Source organism: Schistocerca americana, chromosome 1 (assembly GCF_021461395.2).
Source record: "Schistocerca americana isolate TAMUIC-IGC-003095 chromosome 1, iqSchAmer2.1, whole genome shotgun sequence".
NCBI classification, from domain to species: Eukaryota; Metazoa; Arthropoda; class Insecta; order Orthoptera; family Acrididae; genus Schistocerca; species Schistocerca americana.
Genome location: NC_060119.1, coordinates 321,411,357 through 321,432,443, shown reverse-complemented (window position 1 = coordinate 321,432,443; position 21,087 = coordinate 321,411,357). Strand labels below are relative to the sequence as shown.

At 36.9% G+C, this 21,087-nt stretch overlaps 1 protein-coding gene across 1 annotated transcript in view; it reads right to left on the bottom strand.

Moving 5' to 3' along the window:
- LOC124598646 (protein furry) overlaps window positions 1–21,087 on the bottom strand; it is a 1,150,963-nt gene that overhangs the window by 76,034 nt on the left and 1,053,842 nt on the right. The window contains exons 41-44 of the mRNA XM_047136016.1: window positions 12,164–12,304; window positions 10,714–10,882; window positions 3,434–3,618; window positions 1,370–1,444 (exon numbers count right to left, since the gene is read on the bottom strand). Coding sequence (XP_046991972.1) covers window positions 1,370–1,444; window positions 3,434–3,618; window positions 10,714–10,882; window positions 12,164–12,304 — 570 coding nt within the window. The remainder of the gene's footprint in view (window positions 1–1,369; window positions 1,445–3,433; window positions 3,619–10,713; window positions 10,883–12,163; window positions 12,305–21,087) is intronic.

Below are 21,087 nucleotides of genomic sequence, written 5' to 3'. Positions count from 1 at the left end.
CACAAAAAATACTGTTTTAATGTGTGTTAGTTTTACAGAGTTACTGTGTGCAACTGAATGAAAATCAAATTGAACACTATATGAATTCCATGTCTATGTTTTTTAAAGCATTACCAGAAATGAAACATGCTGTTTTGCTCTGTTTTTTTGCTTATTTCTTGTAGTGTAAAATTACTCTTGGTTTCATTTTGATTGAGCCTCTTGCTGAGGAAAAGTGTAAGGGTACCGATTAGATGAAACTTTCGAGTACAAAGAAGTAAAATGGAGATATAAGTTGTGTTTCTCATATCACCGCACATAAAACAAACCTTTAGATAACATTATTTTTATCAGCAACTGAGGGAGTTACAATTCACATACAGCAAAATACTCTTCCAGCACGTAACCCTAGCAGTATCTATAAACCACAAAAAGGGACTCATTTATGGAAGCAAAGTTCATGAAAACAGCAACAATAAATTACATGATGGCTTATGGTTGGTTCTATAAAGTATGTCAGTGACATGTTATGGTGGGATGATCTAAATAACTCAACAAAGTAAACATCCCCCCCCCCCCCCCCACCCCACACACACACACACACACAAAGTTGTTTGTGCTTTATTTTCGATCAATAACATCATTTTGTGCAACTGACAAATGTATGGATACATCCCGAGAAAAGAAATGGAACACTTAATTACACAACTGATTAAGAAACTGAGAACCTTCAATTCCACAAGTATTCTAAGAAACTGTTCTTCATTTCAAAATAAACATGGGAGCAAGTTCATTCCATACGAAAGAATAATACGCACAAAAAATGTCGATAATAAACATATGGGTTTGAGTACACTTTACTAAAATCTGACTGAAGAGTGTCTTGTCCTTCACATTTCAGAAAAAAGCAATATAGAGGAGTGAGAGAGAGAGAGAGTGTGTGTGTGTGTGTGTGTGTGTGTGTGTGTGTGTGTGTGTGTGTGTGTGTAGTGTTCTAAATGTACAAAACTAAGAAATGTAAAATACAGTGTTGTACTATCTTAACAATATTGCAAACTTAACAAACATGATGCCTTAACTATTAATGGACTCCATTAATAGACTCAATCCTTTTACTCAAATTTTTCACAAAATTTGGAAACCATCACTGACAACTCATCCAAATAGAATTAAATGAAAAGTGCTATTGACTTTATAAATATGGTACCAAAGTAATCATTTCACAATTAGCAAAGCAATGTTGCATGAAGATGGCTGCGGTTCATGTAGCAGAACACCAAAGTTTAGATTTTTGTTGATCCAGATGATAAGTTACAAACACAAACAGAGCGTCATAGATAATATAAAGTCTGGTGTTGAATACAAAATAGTAAAGCATTTGAATTCTTACAGAAGGACTTTTTGGCAATCCAACTCGCTGACCACATGTTGTAAGTAGGTTCACGAGACACTCCCTCACACGACTCTGAAGAGAAAAACAGTACAAAAGTTTATTAAAATACAGATCAATCTACTGATGACCTGAGTGAAAAATACAAGAAAATTACATTGAGTGGCTAAATTACTTAGTTCACCAAAGGAATACTGTAATTAGTATTGAATGCATTTGATGTGACATGGTAGTGTGACAGAAGATGATCTTACAGACTAAAAATATATGAATGAGGATATGTTATTAATATTTTTTCAGCTTAATTTCAGAATCCCATAAAAATGCTTCAATATTAAACTTTTACATATCCTAAGACACTTCATTAACCTTATTTAAAAAAAGAACATGACAAAAATAATCTTTGGATTTACAAAATTAAAACTGAAAGTTGTGAATTGAACTGGTGTGTCCTGGCAAAGAATGTGTTTTTAAATCTTTTGAACTACATGCACCATCCAATATAAATCACATCACACTATGAATTTTACTGCATATCACACAAGGAAACAATTATGGATAGTGACAGTAATGAATGGTAAGTTGTTCTTGCAGTGAAAGAAACCAAATAAACAATACCCATAAGCATTAGGTAGTCACTAATGCTATGATTGCAGTCTTGTGCTACAGTTAATGTATATCAGCACTGATGAATAAGAGGCACTTTAAGGTGGTTTCATACACTGAGGTGACAAAGTTCATGGGATAGCAATATGCACATATACAGATGTGATAGTAATACATTCACAAGATATAAAAGGGCAGTGCGTTGGCAGAGCTGTCATTTGTACTCATGTGATACATGTGAAAAGGTCTCCAAAACAATTATGGCTGTATGACAGGAATTAGCAGGCTTTGAACGTGGAATAGTAGTTGGAGCTAAATGCAAAAGACATTCCATTTCAGAAATTATTGGGGAATTTCATATTCCAAGATCCACAGTGTCAAGAGTGTGCTGAGAATGCCACATTTCTAGCATTAACTCTCACCATGGACAATGCAGTGGGTGACGGGCCTTCATTTGACGACCGAGAGCAGTGGCATTTGCATAAAGCTGTCAGTGCTAACAGACAATCAATACTGCATGAAATAACCACAGAAATCAATACGAGATTTATGATGAATGTATCTGTTTGAACAATGCAGCAAAATTTACTGTTAATGGGCTACGGCGGCAGAGGACTGACGTGAATGCCTTTTCTAACAGCACAACATGAACTTTAGTGCTTCTCCTGGGCTTATGACCATATTTGTTGGACCCTATAGACTGGAAAACTGTGCCCTGGTCAGATGGGTCCCAATTTCAGTTGGTACGAGCCAATGGTGGGGTTTGAGTGTGGCACAGACCTCACAAGGCCATAGATCCAAGTTGTCAACAATGCACTGTCCAAGCTGGTGGTGGCTCCACAATGGTGTGGACTGTGTTTATGTGGAATGGACTGGCTCCTGACTGTATTTGGATACTTAGAGACCATTTGCTAAGACAATTTGCTATCATTCACATTCTGAAACAATGATGGAATTTTTATGGATGACACTGCATCTTGTCTCTGGGCCATAATTGTTCACAACTGATTTGAAGGACATTTTGGACAATTTGACTGTATGATTTGGCCTCCGAGATCACCCAACATGAATCCCATTGTACATTTATGGGACATAATCTGGAGGTCAGTTTGTGCACAAAATCCTGCACCAGCAACACCTTCACAATTATGGAATGTTCAGTATTTCTGTAGGGGACTCCCAATGACTTGTTGAGTCCATGCCACATTGAGTTGCTGCACTACACCAGGCAAAAGAAGTTGTGACATGATATTAGGATATATCCCGTGATTTTTGTCACCTCACTATATTACAATACCATATCAAGTAGGTAGAAGATTTTAATACCATATCAAGTACGCAGAAAAATTTAGTTTCATTCCCTTTTAGTTTCTAAAATAGCCTCAGAGATTAATTCTTGGAGCACAATGGAAGACAACAGTGACTGGATATGATGATATAGAAAATAAAGATGGAAACCTGTGACATCCAGGGTCTCTTCCAGCCAGCTACCCCTGTATTATCTGCAGGAGATAGTGACACAGAGCGACGTGGTGATGATGCTGCTCCTTCTCCCTGACTATTTTTTTCCTCAATCTTCGTTAGAAATCTACGTCCTATGATTGGAGTCTGAGACAAATCAAATGTGAACTCCATTGTTCTGCCTAGGAAAAGGAAAAAGTTCTATTATACAAATGAAATTAAACTAATTAATATTTGTTAAAAATTAACTTTTTTGAAGCATACATAAATTGCAATTTAAATGACAACCACATAAAGTGTGCAAAAAGCAATGAGAAAACATATTCAGAACCTGTGTTCCTTTGATATTACTGTTCACATAAACAGTGATAAGACAAACACAATCTCAGTAGAATATCACCTGCAATGACAAAAGAAAATCTGAATAACATTCAACTTAAGAAAACAAACAAAATAAAAGAGATTATGCTAAAAATTGACAGTCCTTTCAAAACTGCAGTAACATCGAGGTGACAAGTTATTTCTTCAAACTGTGATGCTGAAGATAGCAATGAATTATAACCTATTCCATAAAATTTCAGGCATGCAGCTGCATAAATTCAACTTCTTCTTCAGCTGAATACCGTCCAGCCCTCTTTGGAGTGAGCCGAGGTGGCTGACGCTCCAGCACTTGCTCTGTCTTTTTAAACCTGTGGACTGAACCACTGTGCATGCAGCCACAGATACACAAGATGCACAATTATAACCTAGATTATACAAGGAAGATTCAAAAATTAAACTTCCCATTTATTTTCCTAGAAACTACAACAGATACAGAAAATATAATATCTAAATTAAACAGAGCAAGTTTTCAACTATATATATGTGCTGTCAGTTTTCCACATAATCATCACCATTTGTTATTCACTTTTTTCAATGATGAACAAAAGTCTGCATACCATATTCATGAAAACCTGAACCAGCTAGGACTAGCTGCAGTCTTTACAGCTTTAGAAACAGAATCTGACCATGTAAAATGCTAGCCACATAGTCCCATGCATCAAACAAACCTGTGACCATTCATGCTCCTCTGCTCTGTGTATGTTCAATATCCCCTGTAAGTCCGATTTTTTAAGGGCACACACACTTGAGCAATATTCTAGAATTCATCACATGAGTGATTTGTAGCAATCTTCTCTGTAGACTGATTGCACTTTCCCAGTACTCTACCAATAAACTGAAAACTACTACCTGCTTTACCCATGACTGAGCCTATGTGATAATTCCATTTCGCATTTCTACACAGTGTCACACCGAGGTATCTGTATGAGTTGGCTGATTCCAACACAGTGGCTCATTGATATTATAGTAATAGGATACTATGCTTTTTTTCATTTTATGAAGTGCACAACTTTACATTTTTGACACTTAAAGCAAGTTGTCAATCTTTGCACCACTTTGAAATCTTATCAAGATCTGAATGAATATTTATGCAGCTTCTTCCAGATAGTACTTAATCAAAACTGCATCATATGAAAAAAGCCTAAGGCTACTGTTAATATTGTCTCCAAGGTCATTAATATACAACATGAACAGCAAGGGTCTCAACACACTTCCCTGGGGCACTTCTACATCTATGATGATTCTCCATCCAAGATAACATGCTGTGTCCTTCCTACCAGAAAGTTCTCAATCCAATCACAAATTTCACTTGATATCCCACATGATCATACTTTTGACAAAGTGGACTGAGTCAAATGTATTTTGGAAATCAAAAAAATACTGCACCTACCTGCCTGCCTTGATCCAAAGCTTCCAGTAGGTCATGTCAGAAAAGTTTCACATGATCTACACTTTCGGAATCCATGCTGGCTGGCATGGAGAAGGTCATTCTGTTAGAGATATCTCATTATGTTTGAACTCAGAATATGTTCTAAGACTCTACAAAAACGTGATGTCAAGGATATTGGACTCTGATAGGGATTCGATCACAATTTTAACGATTTCAGCTGTTTCTCAACACCACTAACACTAATACTTATCTCAGTCATCTTTTTAGTGGTACGAGATTAAACTTGGACAACTCTCATAGGTTTTCCTTCATAAAGGAGCATGCTCAGGGGCATGCATCTTGCGTGACGAGCACAGGTCCCCAAGCTGGGTCTGGCACTGCTCCCTCTTACTTGTGCCAGGCTCCTCTATCCTACCTGATCTCTTTGGGCCAACTCTTGTTCTTTTCTGACCCCAACGGTATTATGTATGGAGGCCTAGGGTGCCTTTCATTTTCACGCCCTTTAATGGCACTTGTCTTTCTTTGGCCGAGCTCTTCAATTCTTGAAATGTCGGACCCCTTCTATTTTATCTGTCTTCACACTTTCATGTAGTCATCTTTCATCCTTCATCATCACCTTTCTGAGTAACATTCATTATTGTAATTCGGGGATCTATCATCACACTAGGGTGACATCTTAGACAGTCGACCATGAACAGTCTTTTGAAGAATAATTCCACCAACTGCAACCATAAATTGTAGGAAAGACAGCATTCGGATTTGGTGGGCTGTCATTCAAAAGATAATGATGGGTCAGAGCACTTAGAAACTCAACAGTCGGTACAAACCGAAAAACATCAAAGGATTAAGCCTAAACAAATCTCACTCTTCTCAACACACAACATTAACTCCTTGTGCCAAGCTGGAAAATTAAAGTCATCATTGATATCATGAAGCAACACAATATTGTAATCATGGCTCTTCAAGAAATCAAAAACAGTGATCAAGACCCTATGGAAGCACAGGGATACTGACTTTGAAAAGGAATTCCAGGAAAAAGAGTCAGGAAAAACTGTCCATAATTCAGCAAGGGATTTCTTATAGATCTCAAAATTATCGACTCTATCATAGAATTCACGTCTCCGTCCCCCAGACTTGCAACTCTAACTTTGAAATCTGTAAATAAGACATACACACTTATCAATGCATATGCTCTCACCAGCCATAAAAATAATACTCTGAACAGCAAAGAGGACACACAGAAATTTTGTGATCTACTGGACCAAGTCTTAACCAACATTCCTCCATCAAACATAAAAATCCTCCTATGTGATGTCAGTGCTCATCTGGGACAAGAAAGAAAATACAGAGATATCATTGGAAAATGGCCAGCACATAAAAGGACCAACAAAAATGGTCAAAGGTTAATTGAAACTCGTAGAAGCCATAACCTGGTCTCAAAATCAACATGTTTTAAAGGAAACCTCACAAATTAAAAACCTGGAAACACCCTGATTTCTGAAAGGGTGACTGGCAACTGGACCATGTATGCGTGGATAAATTTCACCATTGTGAAATCTGCAACGTCAATGTTTTAAGGGGTGAAGACTCAGGGTCAGACCACTATGTTGCGAAGAACAAAATAAAATTAACACCAATGGTAAAAAACGATCTCAGAAAAAACTGGAAGAAAATTTGACCCAACCATCTTAACAAAAAATGAGGAATACACTAGGAAATCGGGTAAAGGATCTGTCAACTATAATATGCTAGAAGAATTAACCACCAAATTAAAATCCATACCAGATGAGTTGGCTCCAATAAATCCCAGGAAGAAACATGAGTGGTGGAATGAAGAACATGACCAGTCATCAGAAAGAAGACACCAAGCTTGGATAAAGCATCAAGCCCAAAAGTCTGAAGAATCACATCTAGAACTAATTAAGCAAAGAAAGTCAATTCTTAAATCATCAGACAGACAAAACACAAACATCTTAAAAATATCCTAGAAAAGGTAGAAGAGAACTTCCCCAAGAAACAGTCAAGAGATTATTACAAAACCTTTGGGAGATATCTTAAAAAGTATGAGTTCCCAATATTGATGCTGAGAGATAATTCAGGAAAGTTGGCACATAGTAATCAAGAAAATGCAGAGATCTTTGCAGAGACTTTCAACAAACTTTTAAATTGTGATAACCCACTGCAAACATTTCAAGTAGACACTGAAGCACCTATTTTAACCACCCCAGACCTACTACATCCTCCAACTATGAATGAGGTTGAGGTTGCTATTCAGGAACTAAAAAATTACAAGGCATATGGTGAAGACCATGTATTAGCAGAAATCTGGAAGAATGCTGGAAAACCTGTGGTCATAAATCTCCACCAACATATAATTGAAACGTTGATCACAGAGAAAATTCCAGAGCACTGGACCTCAGGAATAATCCATTCATTATTTAAAAAAGGAGATAGAACCAACCCAGATAATTACAAAGGAATAACCCTTCTGGACTGCACATACAAAATTTTCTCCTGCATAATTTATAAACAGATCAAAAACGTTCTGGAACCAAAACCTGGAGAATATCAAGGAGGATTTCAACCATACAGAAGCTACTCACACCAATTCTTAGCCTGAAACTAGGAATGGAGTATCACAAGTATAGAAACAAACAGTTATTCATCTCATTCATAGATTTAAAAAAAGCGTATGATAGTGTTCATAGAGCCACACTTCTAAAAATCCTTGGATCATATGGCCTCCATCCTAAACTGATAAGACTCATGTAACTAACTTTAACTTAAACAAATTCAAAGGTCAAGTTTAGAGGAGAAATGTCAAAAGCTTTCACAATAAAAACAGGACTCAGACAAGGTGATGGGTTGCCCCCTTTTCTTCTTTTCAATGTGGCCCTCGGTTACATCATGACAATCTGGCAATAAGAAAATCCATGTAAAATCAAAATTGGGTTTGCTGATGATTTAGCTCTCTTAGCCTTTGGCATGGAAGACGTTTGTGCTCAGATCACAAGTCTCCAGAAAATTGCTTCAAAAATAGGATTAGAAATATCCTTTTAGAAAACTGAAATTGTGCCCATGAAACCTCTTTGCATAGATAAAATCTTCATAAATGATCAAGCAATTAACATAGTTCTACAATTTAAATATCTTGGAGAAATTATTTTGCACAACTTGGGTGAGAAAGCAACATGGATAAATACAACCAACAAAATGAAAAAAAGCACAATTTCTAACCTGGTCAACATATAATAAGAAATGCCAGTCAACAGACACTAAGATCCAACATTACAAAACTGTAACTCTCCTGGAAGCAACTTATGCTTGTGAAACTCTGTTCCAAATTAAAAATGAATGAAGAACCGATCAACTCCTCAAGACTGAATGAAGAATTAACAGAACATGCATCAATAAAAAATACCAGGTTGATAGAGTCTGGAGAAAACTCCCTAATGAAACTGTCTATTGTGAGACTGACCCAGATTCCGAACAAATGAAAAAGTTCTGGGCTGAGTGCAAGAAGCAAGTAGTCCAATCTTCAAAGAGAAAGTGAACATGGAATGACTCAAGTGGTCCAATGTGGCCAATCAAGTTAATAATAATAAAAGGAGCATTTGAAAGTGGAGTTAAGCATTTTAGACTTCACTTTACTACCGTCAATTTCAGTTTCTGTCTCATTTGTTAGGGACTGGACACTAACTTTGGTGCCACTAATAGCCTTTGCATACAATCACAATGTCTTTGGGTTTTATGAAAGATAATTTGACAATATTCTGCTATGCTAACCACTGAAGGGTAATACATGCATTCCTCTCTTGACAGCCAAACACATTTCATTCAGGATCTCTCTATCTATAACCCTATGCTTTGTTTTACACCTATTAGGCAGTAATCTCTGTTTCTATGGAAGTTTCTTTACAGTGACTGTATACTGTGGGGCATCGCTCCCATTATGAATTGTACTGCTGGGTACATATCCATCCAGTGCATGGTCAATTATTCCTTTAAACTAGAGCCGTAGTTCCTCTGCGTGCTCCTGCTCTGTGCTGAAAGTTTCAAATTCCTCAATGATATTTCTATGACTCTACTGATTTTTTATGTAGTTTACTGAACATTTATATCTTTCTGCTTATTTTAGTTGTCCTTTGTACTTTGGTAATCATTCTTGCCATAACAGTGTCAGGATCACTGATACGAGTGTTGATGTGGACATCCTCAAAGAGGTCAAGTCTCTTAATTGCCCTTAGATCCAGTATGTTTCCATCATGAATGGGGTTCTGAACTACCTGTTCTAGGTAGTTTTCAGAGAGGGCATTCAATAATGTTTCACAAGATATCTTATCACACTCACCACTAACAAATCTGTAATTTTCCCAATTGACTGTTGGATTATTAAAATCTCCACTGATGATTACAGTATGACTGGGGAATTTATGTAAAAGTGAACTGCGGTTTTCTTTAAAGTTTTCGGTTACTTCAGGAGGTGAGTCTCGTGGGTGACAGAAGGATTCAACTATCATTTCATGCCCACCCTTGATACTTAGCCTTGTCCAAACAGTCTCACATGTATCTTCAATCTCTAGCTTGGTGGAATTGAGTTTCTTGTCTACTGCAACAAATACACCACCCCAATTTCCTATTTTACCATTTATTCATACGGTGAGACCCTGTCCATTATTCCTATTTTGTAAGGAACAATCTAATGCATTTACTTAGATCCATCAACAGTGTCCACGTTTGCATCCCCAAAATTAAGGAAATCATTTTATGCTAAGTTTTTATCACAAATGAGTATTCATCTCCAGACACTAAGACCCAGCCTTTGAACCTGAAGACGACAGTGGCTATGTGGGTGTGAGAGTTGTGCTCGTATGAATGCGTGCATGTTTTTTTTTTACTTCTGATGAAGGACTTAGTCCAAAAGCTGAATATTTTTAACATTGTGTTTTATTGTGCCTCTCTGAGACACAGTGCCTTCTCTATGTAATGAGTAGCAATCTGTCCTTTCCTTATGGTTGTTACAGGTGTTATCTGCATATACATCATTATATTACAGTCTGATTTTCTATTAAGTACAAAGCTCTAATCCAATACTACTTCTGGAATGATATCTATAGATTCAACTGGTTGATTTATTAGCTCAAGTTTGCTGCTTTCTTAGTCTGTCCATCTGATTACTCACTTCTCTCTGTGTTCAGTGTGCCAGTGCCTGTCACTGAGTACTTTCACTTATGCTGCATATAACTTTTTTTAGCAATGAAGCTAGTTTGTTAAAACTGCATTAAATGCACTTGAGGGCTCTTTCTGTTGTTTTATGGTTGTGTTTTACCTCTATGTATCTAAAGTTATACTTGTATTTTCACATTTATCTCTGTTACTATTTGTGTAAAACAGTAGGTACATTAAGTGAAATCTGATGTCAAGGAACATGGGAATTACTTACAAACAAGCTGACATAATATAGCCTGCACTGTTTCTTGAACTATTTACTTAAAAATCACATTACCTGGCAGTTCTTTTTTTGTGAATATTTCGCCGTCTGCAAAAGAAGGGTGTGGTGAATTAGCACTATTTTCCCAGTGAGGAGGATGCAGAGCTGTAGGAGGTGCAACAAGTGTTGAGGAACGTGTGACAACCAACTTGAGAATCTTGAGTGCTTCCTTATAGTGAGGACCCTGGTAAAACCAAAAAAGGATATTCAACATGTAATTACTAGCAAATATATGATGTCAAATTCTACGAAATGTTTGTTTTCAAATGTTACAGCTGGAAAGTTACACACACAGGCAATGCAAGTGTAAAGTGTTGTACAAAATCATTTTTCTGTTTTCTGAAAATATTTGTCTGCAAAGTTGAGAAAGTTTGATGTGTGAGTATTACTGAATTTTGCACCTATGTAGTTAATAACATCTGTCAGAGTAAGACCTAATAAGGAAACTCAAAAACAAACTTTACATAATGTAAGTTGAATTTTTAATATAATAACAGGTGTGCATGAGTACCATTCAGGTCAGGAACATCAGACACATTTCTTCCATAGGTCTTCTCCTGACTTATCTTATTCACATGGCCAGTTCTGAGATATTGTCACATTATAAGATTGGCCCGACTGAATATCTCAAAACTAGTTATGTGAATAAAGAAATAAAAAAAAAGGAGTGCTAACATTGGCTGTGGGTCAATTACTCATTCTTTTCCAAAACATATTATTTGCATGTATACTGTCATTTTTGTGTATGGTTTTTAGAGATGTTCTTTGTTCTGGTTGGAAGTTTCCATCAGTTTTTCTATATTATTGCTTCGTCTCCTTTCTTGTAAAGAGGTCTTGACGACAACACAAAAATAAGCCTGTCTTGAAAAATATAACAATGGAGAGATTCATTTGCTGGCAGTAATATTATATTGGTGAAGCTCAGGTGTACAGCATCTGATAGTTTACTATTAACTTCAACATAAACACTAAAACATTTATTTTTAAGGAAGTTTATAGCATTGAAAACTTGGTTTGGAGATTTAGGATGCAGCTGAATTGGACAAAACTTATTTTCAGACATAATTCTCAAAAACAGTGGGCTACAGCTTATGGGAATGTTTGCTCTCTCCCTGGCAAATGATTGATTATACTAGACTTTTTATGGTATTTTAAGTACAATCATCATTGGGCATTTTGTTTATCTATATCTGCACTACTTTCTTTAAAAAAAAAATATTCATTTTGACTCTTGGTAATTTTTTTATGCTATTGGCATTAATCTTTTCAACCGGTTATCCACTGACACTTGGTTGGTTATAAGAACAAAAACTGCTCCAAACCACTAAATAAAAAAGGAGAATGTGTGTGTGTGTGAAAGTTGTAATAAACTATTACACCCATCTCAATTTTAAAAAGTGATTGTATCAAAAAGTTGGTTTAAAGAGATAACCTACAAAATTATTATATATGAGGAATTTCTTACCTCTATATACTTTGCAATTACTCTTAGCAGGTCAGCATTAATTAGCTGCACAGCAGCTGATGCTAAATCCACATAATGCAGCATGCAGTGAATAATACCTAATATAGGTAACTGTATAATAGCTGGTCCTTTTTCCAGTACCTAAGAATTACATGAAAACAGATAAGATAATGAAATACATAAAAATGTCTCTTCAATGACAATAAAAGAGAAAGTCATAAATGGAAACAAATTGCATGAAGTAAAAGCTTTCGGCAGTCACATTTGGCATTACTGTACTGCATTTCTGTGCTACTAAATATAATTTCTTTTGGGCTCAAAGATAAAACAGGAAGAAGTAAAACAAGGTGAAATGTAGTGTAAGTTGCATAAGCCTAAATAAAGAGAGACAACATGACAAAGAGAAAATGAAATGAAGCCACATTCCAATAATGAACAGAGTAAATGTAACCACTCACTGTATGACTGAGATCATTATTAAACATTCAGCCCAATATCCTTTCTCAGAGATAACAGACTAAACACACACACACACACACACACACACACACACACACACATACACACTCTACATTGTCCCAGTGCTGCAGCATGGACTAACTGGTGCCAAATTTCTATCGTATTTCCTTGAGTCTATCTTCCTTTTACTTCATTCTCATTCCTCGCACCAACTCCACTCACCACAACTTCTCTCTCTCTCTCTCTCTCTCTCTCTCTCTCTCTCTCTCTGTGTGTGTGTGTGTGTGTGTGTGTGTGTGTGTGTGTTTTAGCTCCAAGGCAGAACACTGTCTGGAAACTTTGTGATATTTTAACATTGTTTATGTGCTTGTTAACTACTCAACACTTCAAGTGTATGTTTAGTGGTTATGTTTACTCCTACCATTATTTGTATTCCATGTGTGAGCTCCTGTGCCATGATATTATACATATTATTTACAGCACACACAAAGAATCTCTGCATCCACAAGCATTCATCTACAGTATAACCAGACTTGGTCCATTCATGTACTAAATATTAAATGCAAATTACTAAATCACTGACTGAGTGCTGTGAACAGTTCAGTGGAATATAGCACAGATTCATCAGGAGAAGAGAGTGACACTATAAAACATTAGAATCCACTAACAACATCCATTTCTAGTCTCCCTTACTCATACGTTAATTTCACCTGCCAGTGATGTGACTTTCCTAACAAATGAAATTTTGAAGAGTGGTTACAGGTTGAATAATAATAATAATAATAATAATATCTCCTCTAGTGAAAACACTGCACTGTTTGCCAATGACTAGAACAATTTTTGATAATAGTCCCATCCTCAGTCCTTACTGCTTTCACTTCGATAGATATTTTGACTGGACTACAAATAATAGGCCAAGAACTGCCTTGGATTATTCTTTGTGTAGTAGTATACTCAGCGGCATTGCCTAACTTACAGAATTACTAGGTCAGCGATTCTATGTACTTATAAATTTTTAAGTACATGCGTACCTCATCTCTGAGTACTGGTATGTGCACTGATTGTGCATTTTGGAAACTTGCGAGAGTATTTATCAGCAAATAAAGTTAGATATCTTTTTTTCCTTTTTATAAAATTGATCAGTGTGTGGTGGACAGTACTTCTGTTACCACTAACTGATCAGTCACTTCCCTTTTCCACTCACGAATGGTGCATGGGAAGAATATGTTGGCTTTCATTTCTCACATTTTCTCATTGTGGTCATTTTGGGAGATGTATGTGGGAGAAAGTAATATGTTGTTCGACTCTTCTTGGAAAGTACTCTCTGGATATTTCAACAGTAAATATTTCAGTGAAGTACAATGCCTCTCTTGTAGCATCTGCACTGGTGTTGTTGAGAATTTCTGTAACACTCTCATGCCAACCAAATGATCCAGTGACAAAATCCACCCACTCTTCATTGGATCTTCTCTATCTTTTCTATCATTCATGCCTAGTAAGCATCCCAGGTTGATGAACAATATTCAAGAATCAAATAAGTGCCTTGTAAGCCACTTCTTTCATGGAGAAGTCACATTTCCTTAAGATTCTTCCTATGAATCTCAATCTAGCAACTACTTTTCCTGCTATTTGTTTTATGTGGTATATTCCACTTAATGTTGCTCTGGATAGCTACTCCTGGATATTTTACAATAGATACTGTTTCCTAAAAGTTGTCATCAGTAGTGTAGTAGTACAGAAGTGGATTTATTTGCCTCTTTATGTGCAATATGTTGCATTTATTGATGTTCAGGATCAGCTGCCAGAGTCTGCAACATTCATCAATCCTCTGTAGATCATTCTGCAACTCTGGCTTTGCTAATTTCTTATAGGCAACATCATCATCTGTGAATAGCCTTAACAAACTTACGACACATTCTACCAGATCATTTATATTCATTGTAAACAGCAAAGGTCCTATCACATTTTCCTGAAGTACTTCGGAAATTACCTTTACATCTGTTGATTTTGTCCCATTAAGAGCAATGTGTTGAGTTCTGTCTGCAAGGAAATCTTGAATCCAGTCACAAATCTGGCCCAATACTCAGTAAACTCCATTTTTTTTCACTAAACAGCAGTCTGAGATGGTGTCACATATCTTTCTGTAGTCACAAAATATGGCATCAACCCGGACACCATTTTGTACATTGGACACCATTGTCTATGGTGTTATGGATCTCATGGAGGAACAGAGAGAGAAGAGTTTCACAGGATCTCGGTTTGCAGAATCCATGTTTATTTGTATAGAGGAGATTTTTGTTCTCCAAAAGGTCATAATCCTTGAGCAAAAAACATGTTCCATAATTCTGCGATATTTACAACAAAATTCTAAATACCATCAAAAATGCACGGAAGCTGCTGCCTCATTGCCATCCAGCATGCTGGAAATAAATAACTACAACAGATTGCTGTGAATGATACAGGCTTATTAACTGTGTGCCTTTGTCCTATGACCCCTCTTGAAAACAGGAATGGCATGCACTTTTTTTCAATAACTAGATACTCTTCATTGCTACAGCAACTTACGATAAGGAGAAGAGGAGCAAGTTTTTTCACATAACATTTGTAGAATCATGCTGGTGTCATATATGGTCCTGATCCCTTTCTGTTGCTAAGCAATTGTAGCTGCTTCTCTATTCTGCGATCAGTATCTCAATATCTGCTACTTTGATGTTCATACGATGATTGAAGGAGAGACTGTATTGCGATCTTATGAAGTGAACCAATTTTGGAAGACTGAATTCAACATTTTGGTCTTCTCTCTATTATCTTCCATTTCAGTGCCAGTAAGGTCACTAGGTTACTGAATAGGTGATTTAAAACTGCTTACTGATTTTATGTAAGTCCATAACATCTTAGGGTTTATTGTCAGATCGGTTGACAAAATTTTACTTTCAAAGTCATTCAATGCTTGTCTCATAGCTCTCCTTATGCTCATTTTCACTTTGTTCAGCCCTCTTCCCCCCCCCCCCCCCCCCCCCCCCCCCCCCCCCCGGCTAGGTTTTGACTTCTCTTGAATCTGTGATGAAGCTCTCTTTGTTTACTTAAAAGTTGTCTAACATGGCTATTAAACCATGGTGGGTGTTTCCCATCCATTCAAGATCTTCCTTGGAACAAACTTGTCTAAGTCATATTGAAGGATTCTTTCGAATTTTTTTCACTTGTGCTCCACATCATCAGCACCAAATATTTGATGCTGACTACTCAGGTACTCTGCAATTTGCTAGGCAAAAGTATTATACTACCTTTCTTAACATTTCTTGAAATATCCATAGTCATAGTTGCTATCACAGCCTTGTGATTACTGATATCCGCATCTATGTTAACTGATGCAGCAAGTTCAGATCTATTTGTTGCTAGGAGCTCCAAGATGGTACTTCATGAGTTGGTTCTCTTTATTATCTGCTTGAAGTAATTTTTGGACAAGACATTCAGAAAAATGTCACGCGAATCCCTGTCTCTGGCATCAGTTTTGACAGCACGACTCTCCCAAGCCATATCTGGCACGGCGAAGTCACCCTTTATTACAATGAAATGAACAGGAAAATTATTAAAAACATTCTGCAAGTTCTTTCTGAAGCTCTCCATCACTACAGCTCATGACCCCGATAGTCTATAACAGCATCTGATAACCACTTTTGACTGACCTTTGATGCTTAATTTTACTCAGATTAATTCACAATCAGAATCCATGATAACCTTGCTAGATATGATTGAGTTCCTTACAGCAATAAGTACATTGCCAACAATAGTGACCAACCTATGCTTATGATAAATATTCCAATAGATTATTTATGTGAGAAATATTTTCTACTGGTTAGTCTTCAACCATACATGTTACAGACCACACAGACCATAATTTCTATTGTAGATCTGAGTCCTTGGTGCAACAGGACTTGTGGAGGGGGACAGAAAAGAAAAAAAAAGTGAGTGGGATGGTGGGCTTCCCTAGTATTTGTGACACGCTATTTAATGCAGCAATTCAAAGTCTATTGCAAGGGCTCACAGGAGCAATTATACAATGTGCTTTATAGCTGAGAGCAGGGATATTTCCTTGTGAGTCTCACTTGACAAACAGCCACACAGTGGCAACATGATCTTGACAGTTAATGACACAAAAACTTACACTTGCATGAGTTTTTCTGTGAGAAACATGAGCTAGAGATTGTACTTGGTCTGCTACCTGGCCCCAAGACACTTGTCACATCATTGTGACGGTTACATGCAATTTAATTTTATGGTGACAATATTCAAGTCATTTTTATGCCATACAGAATGCTTCTCTAAACAGTGTTTTGTGGGATTTGCATCCAAATACAAATTTTAAATCACAAAATCAAATTTCACATTTTTAGTGTAGTTGACAAAAACTTTAGAAACTTCTCCTTTGCTTTTGACTAACGCAGTATGCAAGATTTGTAATGTCTTTCCAGTGCTCATAAAAGTATGCTGAAGTAAAGCCAACACAATTTTACAAATAGTGGGTTTTCTATTTAAATGAAACTATGGTTTTCAAACTTTGTTTGCTGTTGCTGCTACTTTGAGTGGTGACATTTCTGTACTGCTTCCTGATGAATTCACAGTGAAACAGCTGGCTCCATTTAAATATGTAAGCATGCCAACACGTAATGTGGAATGTACTTTTTCATTTTAGAAGTCCTTTTTTCAAGGAGAGTCATGACTTTTATTTGAGACTAACAGCACAAGGATGATATTCATCATCAATGGCAATATAATCTTGTGAAAGCATTTTTCTGATCAAGAGACTATTTTGGTCCGTATATATTGTTCTTCAACATCACTTTTACATCTGCTTTGTTTTCCAACACGAAGAATGTAACCAAGAAAGTTTGGTGTAAAAATTTCTGTACCTTGTAATAAATAAAGGAAATTCAATTGTTTCAACATTTGTTAAGATAGCAAACATGGTAAGTAATGATTACACCTGCAGACATGTAGGAGGACAATTCTACTTCTTGGTCTAATGTTGCATTTGAATGTTTAAGAAAATGAATGGAGTAATGAAACGCAAAGTCAAATACTTTAGACATGTATATGCATGTGTGATGTGTAACAATATTATTTTCTGTATCGTGTATTTTATAAACCTCCAGACTAATGTTTGAACACTAAGAATGTTGACTATGGATACAAGAATTGGGCAACACCATTTCTACTGGACACTATAAGGGCAATGTTGGATGTGTGTGAGATTTGCGGTCATCCTACTACTTATAATTAATTTTGCATCCAGTAATGGAGAAATCGATGTTGACAAAATGGCTCTTAATCATATGTTTTGATATGAGCAACATAATTGTATTTAAAAAGACAACACTGAGATATAAAACATGGAGGACAGACTTCAGCACTCCATGCTGTAACAGAGCAAGCAATTAATTTAGTGTTACTGGTTTGAGAAAAGAAATTATGGGGACATTCTTTGAAGATACTGTTAAGGGTAGGTATTTCCTCACTGTGTTGCTGGAAAACATTGAGTCAAGACTTCACCAATTACATCAAACCTAAGAACTTTTTGCACAGCTGCGTAGCACACTGACAGATGCTAAAAAATCATTGATGTGGCATGCCATGGTTGATGTGAGTAGAATGGTCAATAAAGACGTTTCCATAGAAGATATAGTTACTGTTTTTTACTACATTTTAAAATGTTGGTTAAGGTGTTTTTCTAGCAACTTCAACTATTTTGAGTCTCTGTGGCTGTAATGGAAGAAAATTGAAATATGGAAATAAGAGTCAACAGTTTCCATGAATATATGTGTGAATGAGAAATGTGTACTTCTTGCAAGGAGGCACCATAAAAGAGAAACAATACATACAACAAGGAGTATCAATGAGTGAATGATTAAATAAATAATTAAACAAATAAATGGAAATAGGAGTACAACAAGGCAGTATGCTAGGTCCCATTTTAATTCTTATCCATACAAATGAAATCCACACCTTAAATAGTGGGACCAATATCCTGCTATTCTCAAATGATACTAGTGTGATAATAAGTTTGCTGAAGCAATTGCTGCTTACAACTACTGATTAAGTCCTCAAGTACGTCCACTCTTGGTTCAAGGCAAACAAGTTCACATTAAATGTAGATACAACAAATTACATGGAATTTAGGAAAATAAGTAAAAATTTAAATCTAAATCGGGTGTTCGGTAAAAAACCCATAGACAGAGTAGCATCTACAATACTGCTGGGGATTTATGTTGATGAAAAGTTCAATTTTAAAGACAAAGTAATAAAACCAACAAATAAACAAAATTCAACCTGCTTCAGAATTACTGCAAACACCTGTACCTGAGATGTGCCACAATGGTATGCTTTGTCTCCTTTCAGTTTCTCACACAGACGAATGTGAGCCATATTGGTATTGAACTTTAGAACAGACTCCCAGTTTGCATAGAAAGTTAGGGGAAGAAAGGAATTTAAAGCAGAACTTAAAAAATTTCTACTCACACTATGTTGGCCAACAACATTTTTCTGATAATGTTCATATTAAGTCAAAACTAAAAAACTGTCTTTCATCCCTTTACATTTACATATCTAACAGACAGCTGTTGTCTGAGGTAAAATCTTTGCTGAATAATTGTTGAAAGGATTTACTGGTTAGGGAGAACAAAAGTAAGGGTCTATGGAAAACAGAGTATGAATTTATAATAACACGAGGATATATGTATATAAATTTGTATAATATATCTAAAAAGAAAGATGATGGCCTTTACAAATGTCTGCTTGTGTCTGTGTGTGTGTGGATGGATATGTGTGTGTGTGCGAGTGTATACCTGTCCTTTTTTCCCCCTAAGGTAAGTCTTTCCGCTCCCGGGATTGGAATGACTCCTTACCCTCTCCCTTAAAACCCATATCCTTTTGTCTTTCCTTCTCCTTCCCTCTTTCCTGACGAGGCAACCATTGGTTGCGAAAGCTAGAATTTTGTGTGTATGTTTGTGTTTGTTTGTGTGTCTATCGACCTGCCAGCGCTTTTGTTTGATAAGTTTCATCATCTTTCTTTTTAGATATATTTTTCCCACGTGGAATGTTTCCCTCTATTATATTCATATCATAAATTTGTATAATGTTATGTATATACAGGTTGTTCAGAAATTCCCATTACAAACTTCTAGGGATTTTAGAAGGAAGTGAGTACATAATATTTTGGATAGAAACCCATGTCCGGAAATGAAACCATCTCCGTTCCATGACAGTTTCAATTCATATGTTTAACTTGTCCATTTCTGCTTGAGGAATTGAATTAGGAATGACACAGTGTGCTGTTATTAGGTAACAATTCAAAAGGAAACACAACAAAATATCCATTTGTCACTTAAGCACACTTATTTGTTTTAACACTGAAGAGACAGAGGAAGATCTGTTGGTACAAGACCTACCCATTACACTAGAAATTGAAGAGACACTAGATGGGGTGGAGAGTGCGTATCAGAACATGCTTCATAGGTGAAATGTCTGTAACAATGTTGGTGGTCACCACATTGAGACAACGTAATGCATCAGTGTTGATCTGTATGTACAGTATGCTTCGTTGTTTTTTTGTTTTGGAACACACAGTGTCTTAGTGTTAATAGAACAAATGTGCTCAAGTGATAAATGGATGTTTAATTATGTTTCCTTTTGAACTACTACCTAATACTTGTACTGCATCTTGCCTAATTCAATTCCTCAAGCAGAAGTGCACGAGTCAAATATCTGAACTGAAACCATCACATAACGGAAATAGTACATTTCTGGATATGGGTTCCTATTCAAAATATTATGTGCTTACTCCCCTCTACATGTCATAGAAGTATTAACAGGAATTTCTGAACACTCTGTAATTGTATGTTCCATTTCCTTATAATGATTTCACATAAAATTTATATACACTCCTGGAAATGGAAAAAAGAACACATTGACACCGGTGTGTCAGACCCACCATACTTGCTCCGGACACTGCGAGAGGGCTGTACAAGCAATGATCACACGCACGGCACAGCGGACACACCAGGAACCGCGGTGTTGGCCGTCGAATGGCGCTAGCTGCGCAGCTTTTGTGCACCACCGCCGTCAGTGTCAGCCAGTTTGCCATGGCATACGGACCTCCATCGCAGTTTTTAACACTGGTAGCATGCCGCGACAGCGTGGACGTGAACCGTATGTGCAGTTGATGGACTTTGAGCGAGGGCGTATAGTGGGCATGCGGGAGGCCGGGTGGACGTACCGCCGAATTGCTCAACACGTGGGGCGTGAGGTCTCCACAGTACATCGATGTTGTCGTCAGTGGTCAGCGGAAGGTGCACGTGCCCGTCGACCTGGGACCGGACCGCAGCGACGCACGGATGCACGCCAAGACCGTAGGATCCTACGCAGTGCCGTAGGGGACCGCACCGCCACTTCCCAGCAAATTAGGGACA